Source organism: Rhinopithecus bieti, unplaced genomic scaffold (genome assembly GCF_001698545.2).
Source record: "Rhinopithecus bieti isolate Rb0 unplaced genomic scaffold, ASM169854v2 scaffold_30687, whole genome shotgun sequence".
Lineage (NCBI taxonomy): Eukaryota > Metazoa > Chordata > Mammalia > Primates > Cercopithecidae > Rhinopithecus > Rhinopithecus bieti.
Genome location: NW_016813366.1, coordinates 77156 through 92753, shown reverse-complemented (window position 1 = coordinate 92753; position 15598 = coordinate 77156). Strand labels below are relative to the sequence as shown.

General features: G+C 54.3%; 1 protein-coding gene across 4 annotated transcripts in view; it reads right to left on the bottom strand.

The window, feature by feature from the left end:
• Positions 1-891: 891 nt before the first annotated feature.
• The window catches only part of TLE6 (TLE family member 6, subcortical maternal complex member), an 18065-nt gene continuing 3358 nt past the window's right edge, over positions 892-15598 (bottom strand). The window contains exons 3-17 of one of the 4 annotated variants that reach the window (XM_017847978.1): positions 15166-15248; positions 13815-13860; positions 13197-13238; positions 8054-8116; positions 7707-7962; positions 7571-7593; positions 7159-7225; positions 6974-7050; positions 6822-6859; positions 5644-5896; positions 5172-5422; positions 3223-3364; positions 2365-2515; positions 1956-2032; positions 892-1178 (exon numbers count right to left, since the gene is read on the bottom strand). In XM_017847978.1, coding sequence (XP_017703467.1) covers positions 1074-1178; positions 1956-2032; positions 2365-2515; positions 3223-3364; positions 5172-5422; positions 5644-5896; positions 6822-6859; positions 6974-7050; positions 7159-7225; positions 7571-7593; positions 7707-7962; positions 8054-8116; positions 13197-13238; positions 13815-13860; positions 15166-15248 — 1674 coding nt within the window. In that variant the 3' untranslated portion in view covers positions 892-1073. Of the gene's footprint in view, positions 1179-1955; positions 2033-2364; positions 2516-3222; positions 3365-5171; positions 5423-5643; positions 5897-6821; positions 6860-6973; positions 7226-7570; positions 7594-7706; positions 7963-8053; positions 8117-11179; positions 11492-13196; positions 13239-13814; positions 13861-15165; positions 15249-15598 lie in introns of those variants that run through there. The other 3 variants (XM_017847976.1, XM_017847977.1, XM_017847979.1) reach the window with 3 other exon arrangements.

Below are 15598 nucleotides of genomic sequence, written 5' to 3'. Positions count from 1 at the left end.
CAGCCTCCTGAATAGCTGGGATTACAGGCACACACCACCACGCCTGGCTAATTTCTGTATTTTTAGTAGAGATGGGGTTTACCATATTGGCCAGGCTGGTCTCAAACACCTGACCCCAGGTGATCTGTTCACCTCAGCCTCCCAAAGTGCTGGGATTACAGGCATGAGTCATTGTACCCAGTCCCAAGACCCTATTAAAAAAAAAAAAAAATTATCCCAAGATTCAACCTAAGTACAAGGGGTAGGGGGTAAAAAGGGCAGAGCAGACAGCTATTCAGAGTGTAGCCAGATTTCCTGTGAGACTCTTAGAGCAAGACTCTGTCTTAAAAAAAAAGTTCCTATCACCAGGCTGGAGTGCAGTGGCACAATCTCAGCTCACTGCAACCTCCGCCTCCCAAGTTCAAGCGATTCTTCTGCCTCAGCCTCCCAAGTAGCTGGGACTACAGACACCTGCCACCATGCCCAGCTAATTTTTGTATTTGTAGTAGAGACGGGGTTTCACCATGTTGGCCAGGATGGTCTCGACCTCTTGACCTCATGATCTGCCTGCCTCAGCCTCCCAAAGTGCTGGGATTACAGGCGTGAGCCACCACATCCGGCATCTACAAAAAAATTAGCCGGGCATGGTGGTGCACATCTGTAGTCTCAGCTACTCAAGAGGCTAAGGCAGGGGGATGGCTTGAGCCCAGGAGTTGGAAAGACTGCAGTGAGTCATGATGGCACCACCACACTCCAGACTGCATGACAGAGTGAGACCCTGCCTCAAAAAAAAAAAAAAAAAAAGGCTTAGAGCCACCAGGCTGGACGAAGTCCTTCCAGATTTCCAAAAGTTGAGCAGGGACGGGATAGGAAGGCCCCTTTCCCTTCGGAGGACAGGACACATCCACTCTCTGCCTTTCCCGAGTGCTTTATTACACGTGACGGCGGTCAGTCTGTACACCACAGACTGGATCGTGCGATGCCATAGAAGATCCTTCCCACTTCCCTCCACCATGACCCCCCCTGGTTGGGGGAAAAAAAAGAAGGCGGGGATGCAAAGAGGAGCCAGAGTTGGACGACAGCAGCGAGGCCCCTCAGTAGGTGATCTGGTACACGGAGGCGTGCTCCCCGGAGCCTGTGACAATGAGGCGGTTGTTGGAAGAGACGTCACAGCACGTGATTGGGGATGTCTCGGGCACCTGGAGGGGGGCAGTGGGCAGTGAACTGGGGTAGCTCACACACCCCTGGTCTCTACCCGTTAGCTCAAGCATGAACCATGATCTCTTCGAAGACAAAGTCCTGCTCTATTGTCCAGGCGGGAGTGCAGTGGTGCCATCTCAGCTCACTGCAGCCTTGACCTCCTGGACTCAAGCAATCTTCCTGCCTCAGCCTCCCAAGTAGCTGGGACCACAGGTGCACACCACCACACTCAGCTAATTATCATTTTATTTTTTGAGACGGAGTCTCGCTCTGTTGCCCAGGCTGGAGTGCAGTGGCGTAATCTCTGCTCACTGCAAGCGCCGTCTCCTGGGCTCAAGCCATTCTCCTGCCTCAGCCTCCCAAGTAGCTGGGACTACAGGTGCCGGCCACCATGCCAGGCTAATTTTTTGTATTTTTAGTAGAGACGGGGATTCACCATGTTAGCCAGGATGGTCTTGATCTCCTGACCTCATGATCCACCCGCCTCGGCCTCCCAAAGTGCTGGGATTACAGGCGTGAGCCACCGCACCCAGCTCAGCTAATTATTTTTTATAGAGATGGGGTCTCACTCTGTTGGCCAGGCTGGTCTCGAACTCCTAAGCTTAAGGGATCTTCCCGTATCAGCCTCCCAAAATGCTGGGATTAAAGCCATGAGCCACCACACCTGGCTAATTTTTAAACTTTTTGTAGAGACAGTGTCTTGCTATGTTGCCCAGGCTGTAAACATGGTCCCTTTGGGGCCACCCCCAGGTCCTTCCCCAAGTCCATCACGGTACCTGGAACACCTTTGTCCCTGTTGGCATGCTGTAGACACCAAGGAAGTCGTCCATCCCAACACTTGCCCACCACTGGCCTGGGAGAAATGAGGGTGTCGGCTCATGGGGACACTAGCAGCTGAAGGTGGGGGAGGACACCGCCGGGCGGGGATGGGAGGCCACGCCGGGCAGGGGGGGCGGGGATTGGGGTGAAGGAACCACGCCAGGGTGTAGGGAGTCGGGGGGGAGGGCCATGGGGTGGGGAGGGCACAGGCACCCACCCCCTTCCCTCCCTCATCCCCCTGCAACAGCATCCCCAAAACTTGTTTCTGCTACAGATGGGTTTTGAGGTATCCTAGAGGATTGGGTGGGGTCTTGTGGGAGGCTGGGGGCTGCAGGGGAGTCCCCCCACCTTCCGCCAGCCGCTTACCAAAGGGGGAGAACTTGGTGCTCAGGATGACGCCGTCTTTCTGCCCCACCATGTGCCGCTGGCTCCCGCTGGTGCTCTGCAGCCACTGCTGGCCATTGGCCATGCCCAGCAGCAGCCAGTCCTCCTGGGGGCTGTGGGACAGGCTCATTATCTGGGTAAAGGGCAGTGGGGAGGGAGGAACCTGGTTAGGTCCCAGCCTGGCCCAGGAAGCAGGCAGGAGCCTGGGGACCTACCCTGGAGGCCGAGCGACTGACCCCTTCCTAGCTGTGCAGCCCTGGGACAAGCAACTTCATATCTGTGCCTCAGTTTGTCGGTCTGTAAAATGGAGCGTCTTCCCTACTTTGCACCCAATATAGCATGAGTGTTTGAGATGGAGTCTCACTGTGTTGCCAGGCTGGACTACAATGGTATGATCTCGGCTCACTGCAACCTCCGCCTCCTGGGGTTCAAACAATTCTCCTGCATCAGCCTCCCGGGAAGCTGGGATTACAAGCATGCACCACCATGCCCGGCTAATTATTCTATATTTTTTAGTAGAGACGGGGTTTCACCATGTTGGTCAGGCTGGTCTTGAACTTCTGACCTCAAATGATCTGCCTGCCTCGGCCTCCCAAAGGGCTGGGATTACAGGCATGAGCCTCCACGTCCAGCCCTCAGTTTTGTATTTTTAATAGAGATGGGGTTTCATTACATTGGCCAGGCTGGTCTCAAACTCCTGACCTCAGGAGATCCACCCGCCTCGGCCTCCCAAAGCGCTAGGATTACATACGTGAGCCACCGCGCCCGGCCTCGACCTCATTTTTTCATGTGAGGACCAGAGGATGCCTGGCCAAGCAGACCCCATCCCAGCCTCCGCACCTGAGACTCGAATTGGTACTCCAGAGGGTTCATGATGGTCCTCTGGTCCCAGCACCGCAGACAGGCATCCAGCCCCCCAGTCCAGATGTTGTAGCCCTTGACCACCATACTCTTGACTCCATCAGGGTAACCTGTGAGGTCCCTGGCCAGAAGGGACAGCGGGAGGCAATCAGGCCAAGATTCTGAGGTTTGGGCCCCCAGAAACACCAGTCACTACATTTGGGCATGAAAAGGACAGTGCCACCCCCCACAAATCTCTGCCTTCACAGAGCATGTATCAAAGTTGGCAGAAAATGGACACAGGAACTAGTGCTGGCCCCTCACAGCCCTCAGTCTCCCTTCTCCATCCACCTGGGCCTCCCCTTGGTCTCACCCAGGCCTCCCCCACTTGCCTCTTCTACCCTGAGTCCACCCAAGCTCTGAGGCAGGTCTACAGGAATCCCTTCAAGCAGGGAAGGGGAATAGTGGTGGACGGGTGCTGTGCTGTATTTTACGTCAGCCATTGCTTCCTGCAAACATGCTGATATTTTATATATTATATACATATTTTACATGTATTTTTTAGATGGAGTCTCATTTTGTTGCCCAGGCTGGAGTGCAGCAGCACGATCTCAGCTAACTGCAACCTCTGCCTACTGGATTCAAGCGATTTTAGTGTCTCAGCCTCCCAAGTGGCTGGGATTACAGGTGTGTGCCACCACACCTGGCTAATTTTTGCATCTTTAGTAGAAACGAGGTTTCACCATGTTTGAGGCCAGGCTGGTCTTGAACTCCTGACCTCAGGTGATCCACCCACCTCAGTCTCCCAAAGTGCTGGGATTACAGGCATGAGCTACCATGCCCAGCCTATATATATTTTGAGTCAGAGTCTCACTCTGTGACCCAGGCTGGAGTACAATGGCACCATCTTGGCTCACTGCCAACTCCACCTCTCGGGTTCAAGCGATTCTCCTGCCTCAGCCTCCAGAGTAGCTGGGATTACAGGCATGTGCCACCATGCTGGCTAATTTTCATATTTTTAATAGATACGGGGTTTTGCCACGTTGGCCAGGCTGGTCTTGAACTCCTGGCCTCAAGTGATCAACCCACCTCGGCCTCCCAAAATGCTGGTATTACAGACATGAGCCACTGTGCCCAGCCTGTTATATATAATATATATATTATAGACATGTTTTTTTTTTTTTTTTTTTGAGACAGAGTCTTACTCTGTCGCCCAGGCTGGAGTACAGTGGCACAGATCTCAGCTCACTGCAAGCTCCGCCTCCCAGGTTCAAGCAATTCTCCTGCCTTAGCATCCCGAGTAGCTGGGATTACAGACGCCTGCCACCATGCCTGGCTAATTTTTTTGTAGTTTTAGTAGAGACGGGGTTTCACCATGTTAGCTAGGACAGTCTTGATCTCCTGACCTCGTGATCTGCCCACCTTGGCCTCCCCCAAAGTGCTGGGAGTACAGGTGTGAGGTACTGTGCCCGGCTAATTTATATATACATATTTTTAAATAGAGATGGGGTCTCATTATGTTACCCAGGTTAATCTCGAACTCCTGGGCTCAAGCATTTCTCCCGTCTTGACCTCCGAAAGTGCTGGATTTACATTTTTGAGGCACCACGCCTAGCCTGCTGTTTTATATTTTTACAACAAATTTGCCCTTCTAACAAGCCTTTGAGTTTGGGGCTGTCACATCCTGTGTCCAAGTGGGAAAACTGAGACAGACAAAAAGTAAAATGCCCTCGGATGCAAGGAATGCAGTCCAGCCAAGAGCCAAGTCCGCACCTCCAACTTTCTCAAATGCAAGTTCAAGGGGGCAAGGGCTTTTGGCTGGGAGAGTGCTATGTCCCAGGTTCAGGTGGCAGCAGGAAGGCGGGCAGAGGTGGTGGCAGGAAGGTGGGCAGAGGTGGCCACAGGAGGCTGGAAACAGGATGCTGTCCCTGCCCACCCCCGAAACGCACCTGACCACACTGTGATCCCGCAGGTCCCAGATCCTGATCACGCCGTTGGTGAAGCTGGCAAAGGCCAGGTTGGCATCCAGGTTGGCGTCTAGGGCCTGGCAGTTGAGACCTGCACAGGGTAACTGCTCCTTCACGTGCAGGGAGGGCGCCGCCAGGTCCCACACGCTCACGCTGGCCAGGTTGTAACCACCTGTGAGCAGGCTCCTGCTGTTTGAGGACAGCAGGCAGGTACGCAGGAAGGCCCCAGGAGTCTGGGATGGGCAGAGTCACTGTGAGCTGTCGCCCCCTGTGGCATTCTGCCTGGACTGCTTTGCCTCATGAGAGCGAACTCCTATTCATCCTTTAGGTTCCTAGCTATTATGCCCCCTTTCCCTGGAAGCCCTCTCTCCACCATCTGGGCTCTCCCAGTCTCAAACCTCAAACCCCCTGTTCCCAGAAGCCCTGCACCCCAGGAAACCAAGCCCGCCCTCACCTGTACAGGCAGGTGGCTCTCCGGGAACCTGTCCTCAGCCACCTGGCCAGTCAGGCTCCACACCTTGACGCCTCTTCTGCCACAGGTGAACACGTGCCGCGTGAAGCTGCTGATGGCTGTGGCGACCACGAGCTCCCCGTGTGCCAAAATCCGCATCTTCTCCAGTTTGCACGGGATGGCAAGTCTCTTAGACTGCCCGGGCAAGGCATCTGGCCTCTTCCATGTATCTTCAAAGTCCTCAGGGTCCCAGGATCTTGGGAAGGGAGGCCTCGGGGTAACTGACCTGCCTGTGAGCCCCCTTTGCCCAGTGGGAGCCACACATCAAGGCCTAGAGGGGCTTCTTTTTCAGATTTTGATCCCCCTCTCAAGGTCTTGTTTTACCCTCAGACTCCCTATATGTCCTGCTCACATTCCTTCAAGTACTGTCCCTTTGCCACAGCCCTCCATATACTTCTACTTTCTTCCTAGACTGCTTTGCCCCAGGAGAACTCCTATTCATCCTTTAGGGTCCTAGCTATTATGCCCCTTCCCCAGAAAAGCTTTCTTTGCCTTATCTGGGTTCTCCCAGCGTCACTCCACAAGGTTGCAACAATCTGCATCCAGTTCTAACACAGCTACTCCCCACCCCCTTCCATGAAAATGTCTTCCCCAAATGTCTTGAGCCCAGTATGGGGGCAACAATCCTGTGAACCCAACAATGAACTTTTTTTTTAGATGGAGTCTCGCTCTGTCACCCAGGCTGGAGTGCAGTGGGGGCGATCTCAGCTCACTGCAAGCTCCGCCTCCCAGGTTCATACCAGTCTTCTGCCTCAGGCTTCCAAGTAGCTGGGACTACAGGCACCCGCCACCACGCCTGGCTAATTTTTTGGATTTTTAGTAGAGACGGGGTTTCACCATGTTAGCCAGGATGGTCTCGATCTCTTGACCTTGTGATCCGCCCACCTTGGCCTCCCAAAGTGTCAGGATTACAGGTATGAGCCACCGTGCCTGGCCTAACACTGTACTTTTCTACCCAGCTTCTGCAGCTGCTGTTGGAGAGGATGGCAGAGTAGTGATGGGAAAGGGGGAAGAAAGTCTGACATCTCTGTTCCCCTCTATGTGCCGGGAACAGAGGTATAGACACGAAGGAATTCCCGCTGACCCTCACCCCGCCCAAAGCAAACAGTGCAGACACTTACATGGACTGTAGAAATGGAGAGGCTCTTCCAGGAGGCTCCTGTAGGTGGGGGAGATCACAGCTGCCCCCAGGCTCCCCACACATCTGTGTACCCTCCTCTACCCCACCTGGGCCGCCTTCATGCTGGGCTACCAGCTCGGGCCTGGGTCTCACCTGGACCACACTACACCTTGTGTTCCTGTCTTGGGAACCATTGGCGGGGCTGGAGGAGGTCTCAGGTGGCCTGGGGGCTAGTAGGGAGATAAGAGGGACTAAGCGGCTTGCATTGGCTCCTAAGCGCAGGCTGCCCCCCATCCCATCCCGCCTGGAGTCTGTCGGCCCCCGCCCGCTGGGATTACTGGAGGCATCTCCTGGACACGGGTCCGCTCCTGGGTCACAGGATCCCAGCGCCTTCCTTTCCTGCCCCTGGGAAATGGAAAAGTCTCATCAGGCCTGTTAGGACCAGAAACCCTCAGGGATTCCTGGGCAGCGTGCCCAGGGCTTGTCAACTGCCTGGGGTCCCATCTCCGGGTCCAGGCAGAGTTGCAGAGAAGGAGTCAGGGTATAGGGTCCTGGAAGCCCTGGGCTGTGGGTCCTAGGCTGCTCCAGTATAGCCTCCTGGATCACCCAAGTGCCCCCCCCGCCGCGACCTGAGGGGCAAGATGGAAGGAAGGCAAATTGCACAGGAACCCCAGGTGCCTTGACCTGGGGGAGCCCAACGGCCTGCCTGGAAGCCCACGCCTCTGGGTAGAGCCGAGGTTGTTTACTCACCAGGCCTGGTGCCTGCTCTGTCTCTATGACAACGGAGAGGAGGAGGGGGACAGAGAGAGAACAGCAGGGTTCACTGCACAGCCCCTGGGATGCAGCCTGCGGCCGCCCCTTCCCTCTCAGCCTCCGGGACACTCACGTCTGTCTCTGGGCTTTGCCTTCTCATCGTGGACACCGGCAAAAATCCGCCAAAGTTGCTCTGTCAGAGTGTCGTGCCAAAACCAAGGCTCCTTGTCCCAGAACAGCTGGGTCTCCGGCTGATCGTCCGCCTCCAGAGGCCGCCGGAGCCAGTCGGAGGACCTGGTGGCCATGATGTCCTCAAAGCTCGACTCCTGCGGGGTCCTGTCCTCTGCCTGCCGGGGCATCCCAGGGCTGACTGGTTCAGCAGGGGAGACCTGGCCCGGCAGGAACGAGGTGGTGACAGCTTTGAGGATGTACCTTCACTCAAGCCTGTCCCCTCCCCTCCTCAAAGACCCAGAAACCCACCTGCTCAGACTGGACACCCTGGAGTTGGCTGCAGCTCTCCACAATCTGTAAGAAGTTTCCTATCTGGAGGGAGGTTGGCAGCAAAACAGTTAAACGTTGTTGCAGTTAAGGGTTTGCAACCCTACAGCATGATTATCCCCACCTGTAAAAGGAGGTTATAGCATCTACTTTTTTCTTTTTTTGAGACCGAGTCTCACTGGGTTGCCCAGGCAGGAATGCAGTGGCGCGATCTCGGCTCACTGCAACCTCCGCCTCCCAGGTTCGAGTGAGTCTCTTGCCTCAGCCTCCTGAGTAGCTGGGATTACAGGTGCCCGCCACCACACCCAGCTGATTTTTGTATTTTTAGTAAAGATAGGTTTCACCATGTTGGCCAGGCTGGTCTTGAACTCCTGACCTCAAGTGATCTGCCCACCTCAGTCTCGCTAAGTGCTGGGATTACAGGTGTAAGCCACCACCCCCGGCCTTCATCTACTTTTTTTGGAGCTAAGATCTCACTCTGACACCCAGGCTGGAGTGCAGTGGAGCGATGATAGCTCACTGTACTCTCAACCTCCCAGGCTCAAGTGATCCTCCCATCCCTCCTACTCAGCTCCTGAGTAGCTGGGGTTACAGGTGTGCACCACCATGCTCAGCTAATTTAAACATTTTTGTAGAAATGGGGGTCTCATTATATTGCCCAAGCTGGTCTTGAATTCCTGGCGTCAAGCGATCCTCCCACCTCTGCCTCCCAAAATGCTGGGATAACAGGTGTAAGCCACCGCACCCAGCCTACCGCACCTGGCATATATCTTTTTATTTTTTTTATTTTTTTTTTAGATGGAGTCTCACTGTTGCCCAGGCTGGAGTGTGGTGGCCGGATCTCAGCTCACTGCAAGCTCCGCCTCCCGGGTTTACGCCATTCTCCTGCCTCAGCCTCCCCAGTAGCTGGGACTACAGGCGCCCGCCACCATGCCCTGCTAGTTTTTTGTATTTTTTTTTAGTAGAGATGGGGTTTCACCGTGTTAGCCAGGATGGTCTTGGCCTCCCAAAGTGCTGGGGTTACAGGCTTGAGCCACCATGCCCGGACTTTTTTTTGTTTTTTAGACTGAGTCTCACTCTGTTGCCCAGGCAGGAGTACAGTGATGTGATCTCAGCTCACTGCACCCTCTGCCTCCCAGGTTCAAGCAATTCTCCTGCCTCAGACTCCCAAGTAGCTGGGATTACAGGTGTGTACCACCACACCGGCTGATTTTTTTTTTTTTCTTTTTGAGATGGAGTCTTGCTGTGTCACCCAGACTGGAGTGCAATAGTGTGATGTCGGCTCACTGCAAGCTCCACCTCCCAGGTTCACGCCATTCTCCTACCTCAGCCTCTCGAGTAGCTGGACTACGGGCGCCTGCCACCATGCCTGGCTATTTTTTTTTGTATTTTCAGTAGAGACGGGGTTTTACTATGTTAGCCAGGATGGTCTCGATCTCCTGACCTCATGATTCGCCCGCCTCGGCCTCTCAAAGTGCTGGGATTACAGGTGTGAGCCACCGCGCCTGGCTGATTTTTGTATTTTTAAGTAGAGATAGGGTTTCACCATGTTGGCTAGGCTGGTCTTGAACTCCTGACCTCAGATGATTCTCCTGCCTTGTGAACCACCACACCTATAATCCCTTTTTGGGATGTTTTAAAAAGAAAACCTGACCACCACCACCCCTTGCTTAAAATAGCTTCAAGCAGGCCAGGCACAGTGGCTCACGCCTGTAATCCCAGCACTTTGGGAGGCTGAGGCAGGCAGATCATGATGTCAGTAGATCGAGACCATCCTGGCTAACATGGTGAAACCCTCTCTCTACTAAAAAATACAAAAAAAAAATTTAGCCAGGCTTAGTGGTGGGCGCCTGTAGTCCCAGCTACTCGGGAGGCTGAGGCAGGAGAATGGCGGGAACCCAGGAGGCAAAGCTTGCAGTGAGCCAAGATCGTGCCACTGCACTCCAGTCTGGGCAACAGAGCAAGACTTTGTCTCAAAAAAAAAAAAAAAAAAAAAAACTTCAAGCAGCAAAACAGCATTTGCTTAAACTTTGGAAAGATACTAAGAAACTGAGGGTTACTTGCTGGGGAGAATTGATAGAAACAGGTCAGTAATTTTTTTTCTTTTGAGACAGTCTTGCTCTGTCGCCCAGGCTGGAGTGCAGAGGCGCGATCTCTGCTCACTGTAACCTCTGCCTCCTGGGTTAAAGCAATTCTCCTGCCTCAGCCTCACAAGTAGCTGGGATTATAGGCACCCGCCACCATGCCCAGCTAATTTTATATTTTTAGTGGAGACGCTGTTTCTCCATGTTGACTAGGCTGGTCTCGAACTCCTGATCTCAGGCGATCTGCCCACCTCAGCCTCCCAAAGTGCTTGGATTACAGGTGTGAGCCACCGCACCCAGTCTAGTGTTTTTTATTTAAAACAAACAACAATAATCAAGCCATCTGACCACTGCCAATCTCAAATTTAAATGTAGTTTCCCAGTAAACAATAAAATCTAGATCAATGCCATCTAGTACAATTGGAATCATATATTAATATAGTCATGCATATGAAATGCCTAGTAGCCATGTTCAAAGTATAAAGAAACTGGCCAGGTGCAATGGCTCACACCTGTAATTCCAGCACTTTGAGAGGCTGAGGCGGGCGGATCACCTGAGGTCAGGAGTTCAAGACCAGCCTGGCCAACATGGAAAAACCCTGTCTCTACTAAAAATATAAAAGTTAGCCAGGTGTGGTGGCACATGTCTGTGATCCCAGTTACTAGGGAGGCCGAGGCAGGAGAATGGGTAGAACCCAGGAGGCAGAGGTTGCAGTGAGCTGAGATCCTGCCACTGCACTCCAGCCTGGGAGACAGAGCATGATCCGTCAAAACAACAACAAAAAAAGAAAGCAAGGTGAGTGATCCCGTAAGTTTTTTCTACAAACAGGCTACCTGTTTCCTTAGTAGGAAGGCGGAGGGAGGGGCGGGGAGGGGAGATCCTCCATCGGAGCCCTGCGGGGCGCTCCAGGCTGCTGCCTGCTGGGGCAGCCAGTGATGGATTCCCCAGCTGAGCCCGCCCGGCAGCAGCAAAGCCCAGGGGAGCCCTCTGCAATTCACCCCGCCTCGTTAATGCGCAATTTACCGGCACTTTAATGCGCTCAGCATGAAAAGTGTGGCTCCCTTCTGCCTGCTAGCAGGTCCTCCCGTGGGAGAGTGGCAGGCGGGCTGGCGGAGGAGGGGGCTGTGCGCTGATGGGGATTTTAAAAGCACAGCAAGGAGGCTGGCAAAGCCCGGAACTGGAAGCAGGGGGTGGGGGAAGCGGGTTGCCCCAGACCACAGGCCAGACTGGGCTGCCAGGGATCCTGGGGCCTCCTGCAGTGGGGGCTAGGCAAGGACCCTTCTGGGTCTGGCTCCATCCTAAGTGGCTCCTTTGGGGCCCTCATCCCCTGCGTATCCCGATGCTCCGCAGTTGTGGTCAGGTTCCTCCCAAAACGCGTCCACAATTATTCAATTATTTCTCATCACTAAGCAACCAGCATTCCACACCTGGACTGTCCTAACTGGTTCCTGGGCTTCTACCCTCATCCCTCCCCTTCCGTCCTCTCCGCAGTAGCCAGGGCCTGTCCTGTCTGCAGCCCTCCATGGTTCCCACCTCCCTCCCTTGGGGTTCAAGTCCAAGTCCTCCCTGAAGCTCACAGGGCACCGTGTGGTCTGCCCTGCCCCCTCCCTCCACCCCTCCTCCTTCTCTCACTCTGCTCCAGCCACTCGGGTCCCCTCGCGGTGCCTTCAGCACCAACACGACAGGCGCTGCCGTCCTGCCTCAGGGCCTTCGCACAGGCTGTGCCGTTTGCCTGAAATATCCCTCCCACCCCAGACAGCCACACGTCCTCTTTGATGTTCTTTAAGCATCCGCTCAGATATCACCTTCTCGCATGCCTTCCCCAACCACCCTGAATTGCACCCTTCACCCACCCTGGCCTCCCCAGTCCCCTTGGGGCTGCTCTCTTCCACTCGCCACCTTGCCCAGTCCTCACCCTCTAACACTCCATCTACCAGGCTCCACTCGCCCCAAGGGTGGGAAGCTCTGCCTTGTTCTTTGCTATTTTCCTGGCTTCTACAATAGTATTTGGCAAGGAGGTGACGGATAAATATCTGTTGAATGAATAACCATGTTTTGGTTGCTTCCTGGCCCCCCTCACCCTGTTCCCTCCGCTGCCCCCCTCCTCCCAGGCCCTGCTAAGTTGCAGACACGGCCCTGGGCCCCTGCCAGTTACATCTGGCACAGGCGGAAAATCCTGCCAGTGCCTGGGAGAAAAGGCCAGGTGGCGGGAGGACGGGCAGGGCTGGAAGGCGTACTTCAGCTTGGGCTAGGTGCCCTGGGTTGGCAGGTGGGAGCCTGGGCACCCCCTCCCCACGCAGAGCTTCCCTCGCTCTCATGTTCTATTGCCCCTCATTGAACACTCAGACACACAGAGGAACACAGTGGGTGCCTGCCCCATCACAGGCGCTCTCTATCCAAAGCAACTGACCGGCATCTAGGTCGTGCAGGGGCCCAGGGAGCGGAGGGAGCTGGACTGACCCTCTCTTGGAAGAAGCTCAGACAGGACTGGAGATGCTCCCCAAGATACGGGGCCTCCGCTGATATCATGAGAGTTTCCAAGTCAGGGTATGTCCCTCCTCTGCCCGCAGTCCTCTGTGGCTCCCACCTTCCTTGGGGTCAAAGCCCAAGTCTTTCCCACGGCTCACAAGGCTCTGCATGACCTGCCCCTGTCCCCTCCCTGTCTTCACCATCCCCCCCTTTTTCTTTTTTGAGACAGAGTCTCGCTCTGTCACCCAGGCTGGAGTACAGTGCCACAATCTCGCCTCACTGCAATCGCCACCTTCTGGGTCCAAGCTATTCTCCTGCCTCAGCCTCCCAAGTATCTGGGATTAGAGGCGCCCGCCACCACACCCGGCTAATTTTTGTATTTTTAGTAGAGACGGGGTTTCACCATGTTGGCCAGGCTGGTCTCGAACTCCTGACCTCAAGTGATCTGCCCTCCTCAGCCTTCCAAAGTGCTGGGATTACAGGCGTGAGCCACTGTGCCTGGCCCCACCTCTGTCCTTTCTCATGCCTTTCACGGAGGGGCAGCCGCACCCCTGAGCTCCTGGTCACCCACCTGCTTGTGATGTTCTGCCACATCCTGCTGGATCTTGTGCAGCTGCAAAGGGAAAACAGGGATCCCATCAGGAGGTGGTCCGGGTGTGAATGCTGTGTGACCCTGGGCAAGTTGCTCTACCTCTCTGGTCCCTACTCCACCCCTGTCCCCACCTTAAAGACATTTTTGTTTTCACTTTGTTTTCTCTTTTACTTTCATACTATGCTGATGTATGGTCCCTCCTTTTTTTTCTGAGAGGGAGTCTTGCTCTGTCGCCTGGGCTGGAGTACAGTGTGATCTCAGTTCACTGCAACCTCTGCCTCCCGGGCTCAAACGATTCTCCTGCCTCATCTTCCCGAGTAGCCAGTATTACAGGCACCCACCACCATGCCTGGCTAATTTTTGTATTTTTAGTACAGACAGGGTCTCTACTATGTTGGCCAGGCTGGTCTCGAACTCTTGACCTCAGGTGATCCACACGCCTTGGCCTCCCAAAGTGCTGGGATTACAGGCATGAGGCACAGTGCCTGGCTGAAAAGAGCCTCTCTGGGGGCACTCAGGAGGCAGGGCTGTGAAACCACTGCCTTGGCTTGTCCCAGTGGGGCCCTCCTTGGTTGGGGCTGCCTGGGTCTGGCTCACCGAGTAGTAAATGCTCTCCAACTCCGCAGCAAAAAGAGGAGAAAACCTGAGGGGGAAGGAGGAGAGGCTGGAAGACCTGTGACTTCAGGACCCCTTCCCCAGAGTAAGCCCCGCCCTCAACCCCTAGGGAGGGTCTCAATGAAGCTGGAAGGCATTGGCTCCCGAAGCCAAATTTAAGGCAGTGTCAAGAAGTTCAATAAAGATTTTAATGCAGTATATTCTTTTTCTTCCTTTTTTTTTTTTTTTTTTTTTTGAGACAGTCTCACTCTTGTTACCCAGGCTGGAGTGTAGTGGCACAGTCTCGGCTCACTGCAACTTCTGCCTCCTGGGTTCAAGAGATTCCCCTACCTCAGCCTCCTGAGTAGCTGGGATTATAGGCACCCACCACCAAGCCCAGCTAATTTTTTATTTTTCATGGTGAAAGTGTTTCACCATGGTGGCCAGGCTGGTCTCAAACTCCTGACCCCAGGTGATCGCTCACCTTGGACTCCCAAAGTGCTGGGATTACAGGCATGAGCCACCGCGTCCCACCCTGTTGCTCGGGCTAGGGTGCAGTGGTACAATCATGGCTCACTGCAGCCTCCAATTCCTGGGCTCAGATGATCCTCCTGCCTCAGTCTCCTGAGTAGCTGGGACTACAGGTATGCACCACCACACTCAGCTAGATTTTTTTTATTTTTTAAGAGATGGTGTCTCACTATGTTGCCAAGGCTGGTATTGAACTCTGGGCTCAAGCGATCCTCCTGCCTCTGCCTCCCAAAGTGCTGGGATTACAGGTGCAAACCACTGCACCCAGCCCATGCAGTATTTTTTTTTTTTTTTTTTTTTTTGAGACGGAGTCTCACTCTGTAGTCTAGGCTGGAGTGCAACGGTGTGAACCCGGCTCACTGCAATCCTCCGCCTCCTGGGTTCAAGAGATTCTCCTGCCTCAGCTGGGATTACAGGCACCTGCCACCACGCCTGGCTCATTTTTGTATTTTTTGTAGAGATGGGGTTTCACCACATTGGCCAGGTTGATCTCGAATTCCGGACCTCAAGTGATCTGCCTGCCTCTGCCTCCCAAAGTACTGGGATTACAGGTGCGAGCCACCACACCCAGCCATTGCAGTATTTTTCAACAATAAAATTGAATCCCAACAAATCCATGTCACACAGGAAAATCAACCTATTAAACAAAAGCTGGGATGGGTATTGCTGGGTTCTTCATGCTGGGTATCCGCATGGCTTCCTGTTCCTGAGCCTGTCTCTTGGGCCAGCAGTTTCTAGACCACTCACTAGGACCGCAAGGAGAGAGGCCAGGTGGGAATCCTTCCCAGCGTGGGACCGCCAGCGCCCCTGGAATTGCTCTCACCTGGGGAATTGCTTGAGCCGATTGAGAACGCCTTGATAATTCAGTGGTGGAGCGCTCTCCGAGTTCCAGATCCCAGGATGGGGCTGGAAAGGTCAGAGCAAGGTTACATAAAATTTACAATGCCCCGGCCGGGTGCGGTGGCTCACGCCGGTAATCCCAGCACTTTGGGAGGCCAAGACAGGCGGATCACGAGGTCAGGAGATCGAGACCATCCTGGCACACACGGTGAAACCCCGTCTCTACTAAAAAAAAAAAAATACAAAAACTAGCCGGGCGAGGTGGCGGGCGCCTGCAGTCCCAGCTACTTGGGAGGCTGAAGCAGGAGAATGGCGTGAAACCGGGAGGCAGAGCTTGCGGTGAGCCCAGATGGCGCCACTGCACTCCGGCCTGGGCCACAGAGCGAGATTCCATCTCAAAAAAAAAAAAAAAAAAA